Source organism: Etheostoma spectabile, chromosome 14, assembly GCF_008692095.1.
Source record: "Etheostoma spectabile isolate EspeVRDwgs_2016 chromosome 14, UIUC_Espe_1.0, whole genome shotgun sequence".
NCBI classification, from domain to species: Eukaryota; Metazoa; Chordata; class Actinopteri; order Perciformes; family Percidae; genus Etheostoma; species Etheostoma spectabile.
The window spans coordinates 2,993,101-2,996,625 of record NC_045746.1 but is presented as its reverse complement, the minus strand read 5'-3'; the positions used below and the strand labels follow the sequence as shown (position 1 = coordinate 2,996,625).

The following is a 3,525-nucleotide window of genomic DNA, read 5'->3' as shown; positions in this document are numbered from 1 at the left end:
AAAAAAAAAATTCTTGCAGAACATGAGCACACTAAAAACATCACCTTTAAAATCAGACAGGAGCCTGCAGAAAGGTTTGTAGGTAAAAGAATGAGACATATAACACAAATGTAATTCTTGAATATTGTTATATAAGATGAGTGAGGCGGATGTAGCAGTGAATTGACCATTTTATGAGATCAGCTGGACCTGAACTAAATAATCAAAATTATGTATTTAAGCGCCTTGTTTTATACTTTGTTATTGCCGAATTTCAAATGCAATGCACCGCATCCTAAATTAATGATCTCATCCCCTTTAACAGAAGTGTGAGCAATCCTTTGTTGCTGCAGCTATCACATTGCTTTATAACTGCAGTCATTCTTGGAATTCAGTGAGGATGGGTAGTTAGGGAAAACATACAGGACAAAGCACCATGACAACGTCAATGTTCTTCTGGTTTGGTTTCCTTTTATGGTTTGTTTACTTTATGTATTTTTTGTACAGCTTCTGAGTATTTTATGACCAAATGAATGTCCTTTGAACAAAGAAGTTTTTAATTTGATAGTGGTATCCAGTTAGCAGGAAACACAAATTAAAACATTATCTGTACTGAGCACTCTGACTTTCTGACTAGTTAGGTATATGCTCCTGACACATACATACATGCATACATGCATGCATAAATGCATACATGCATACCAGATATTTAAGTAAGCCCATTGATGACATGTACATTTTTGAAATTTCTTGCACCACGCCGGCCATGCTATCTTAATAATAATAATAATACATTTTATTTAACAGCGCCTTTCTAACACTCAAGGACGCTTTACAGAGAATAAGAGACAGATACAGGGAACATAAAAGTGTAAGTAGTAAATAAAACAAATAAAACAAAAACAAACAACAAAACAAACAAACAAAAACAGAACAAAACAGGAACATTGTATTTACAGATAAGCGAGCTGGAACAATGGTTTTTAGTCTAGTTTTGAACGAGGGAAGAGTTGTGTTGAGGTCGGGTGGGAGTGAGTTCCAGACTGGGGAGCAGAGCGCTGAAGGCTCTGCTCCCCACGGTGATGAGTCGAGCATGGGGACAGTGAGGTGGATAGAGGGAAGATCTGAGGGAGCGGGAGGGGACGGCGATGTGTAGAGTTTCTGATAGATATGGAGGGGCAGGTTATGGATGGCTTTGAAAGTATGGAGAAGGATTTTAAATTGTATTCTGAATTGAACCGGGAGCCAATGAGCTGCTGAAGAACCGGGGTTATATGATGAAATGAGGGGTTCTGGTGATACACGAGCTGCTGAGTTCTGAAGAAGTTGAAGTTTATGAGGGATTTTTGAGGAAGGCCAAAAATGAGAGAGTTACAGTAGTCAAGGCGGAGGTGACGAGGCTGTGATAAGGATGGAGGCATTGGTAGGTAAGGGACGGACGGAGGCGGTTTATGTTGCGTAGGTGGAAGTATGCAGACCGGCAATATTATTTATGTGTGACTGAAAGGAGAGGGAGGAATCAGGATGACGCCCGACTCTTGACCTGAGGGGAAGGGGACCAAGGAGTTGTCGATGGGTAGAGAGAAACTATTGATTTTGGATAGGGGGACTGGTGGCTACGAGGAGAGTTCGGTTTATCACTGTTTAGTTTAAGGAAGTTTGAGGTGAACCAGTCTTTTATTTCAAGTAAGCAGTTAGTAAGGGACAAGGGGGGAGCGAGGGGTGGGTTTGCTGGATAGTAGAGCTGGGTGTCATCTCTAACAATGAAAATGAATGTTGAATTTGGCGAAGATATTGCCAGGGGAAGTAGGTAGGTGATGAAGGAGGGCCAAGAACTGAACCTTGGGGACGCCAGTATAACAGGGGAAGGTGGGATGTGAAAGATTTGAGTTGAATAAACTGAGTGCGGTTGGAGAGATATGAGCGGAACCAGTCAAGAGGGGTGTGAGAGATTCCGAGGGAAGAAAGTCTATTGAGGAGAATGGAGTGAGAAATGGTATCAAAGGCCGCACTGAGACATCTTAGACATCTGTGTCCTTTGTGTTAAATTCCATGACTTCTTCACAGTTGATGATTCCGTGATCATTATTTGCCAGCAGAGCTGGGCGATAAAATGAGAATTTTGAGATGCCAGCAATAGCAGTCACTGAACAACCTATTTTGGCCCTGCTGATAAGTCTCTTAAAAGCTTTCCCCAGTTGCTTTCAGAAAATGCTATTATCAATTGATTGTTAGAGACAACCATACATTATTATGATATTGATTTTTTTTACTTCCCATCCAAATTTTGCTAGCATCAACAATATGCATTGATGTCTTAAAACCTAATTTGAATCGCTTAGACCTGATCATGATATTTTAAAAGAAAAATGTTTTCCAGGACATTATCATGTTTAGTGTAATTCCCAGGTTTTCTGTGTATGCTGGAGCCCAGTACCTTGATGTCGTTGTCGATGCCTCCTGACAGGATCTGATCACTGGTGTCATTGAATGTCGCAGCCAGCACCTGGTAGGTGTTCTGGAAAGTGTGGATTGCCCCTTTCTTACGAATGTCCCAAAGCTACAACAGTGACAAACACATGCAGAAAGATAAACAGGAGCCTGATCAGGCCAAACAACTGAACAGGAGTATTTGAGATAAATTTGTGACAAACATATCATCATCATCCTCATAATCCTTTTCCAAAACATTGTCTATTATTGAGATGAGTGAGTTTGGGTTTAACCTCCCACATATGTAACCCAATAATCTAGGATAAAATAAATCTAATTGCAAATGATCTAATGTGTACACAAGCCAATTTATTTACACTAATTGGCAGCTGGAAATCTCACCTTGACTGTCCCGTCATCACTGCCGGTGCAGACGAGTTGGGGCCCTCGGCGGGCTGGGTAGCAGGTGTTAACGAAGGAGGTGTGGCCCTTCAGACGCTTGATCCTCTCGCCTGTTTCACTGTCCCACACACCTACAGTCTTGTCTGTGCTCGCCGAAAACAGCAAGCTGAAATACACAGCAAGAAAACACAGTTGGTCGACTTTCGAGACATATGTATCAACCTGCTGGTTTAACCCATGAATTAAGAAGTATGACTTTGACATGCCTCTTGCCAATTGTCTCAGCCAGCTATTAAACTTTAACAAATGGGAACTTTGTGTTATCCTTTATTGATTGCCAAAACTAGATTAAAACAATTTTGCTTGCTGGTGCTTGGTTTGGACCTATATGAGTGATGAATAGCTGATAATGTTACAAACTTTATGACACTGAAGCTTCCAAAAGCCAATATTTGCAGCTACTATAACCATGTTTTTTTTCTGACAGCTGTCATTCAAAAGGTTCCAAGGATTGTGTGTTACTATTACTGTTCCATGCATATAAAACAACAATTACATTATAATATCAAATGAATATAAATGGACACAAAAGGTACAACCTCTATTCAATTCAATTTTATTTATAGTATCAATTCATAACAAGAGTTATAGAACAGTTCTAGTAGTTTGCTCCAGAGCAAGCAACAGTGCGACAGTGGCGAGGAAAAACTT

The 3,525-nt window shown here is 40.4% G+C and overlaps 1 protein-coding gene across 1 annotated transcript in view; it reads right to left on the bottom strand.

Moving 5' to 3' along the window:
• The window catches only part of snrnp40 (small nuclear ribonucleoprotein 40 (U5)), a 9,822-nt gene that overhangs the window by 3,855 nt on the left and 2,442 nt on the right, over positions 1-3,525 (bottom strand). The window contains exons 4-5 of the mRNA XM_032535627.1: positions 2,815-2,980; positions 2,417-2,539 (exon numbers count right to left, since the gene is read on the bottom strand). Coding sequence (XP_032391518.1) covers positions 2,417-2,539; positions 2,815-2,980 — 289 coding nt within the window. The remainder of the gene's footprint in view (positions 1-2,416; positions 2,540-2,814; positions 2,981-3,525) is intronic.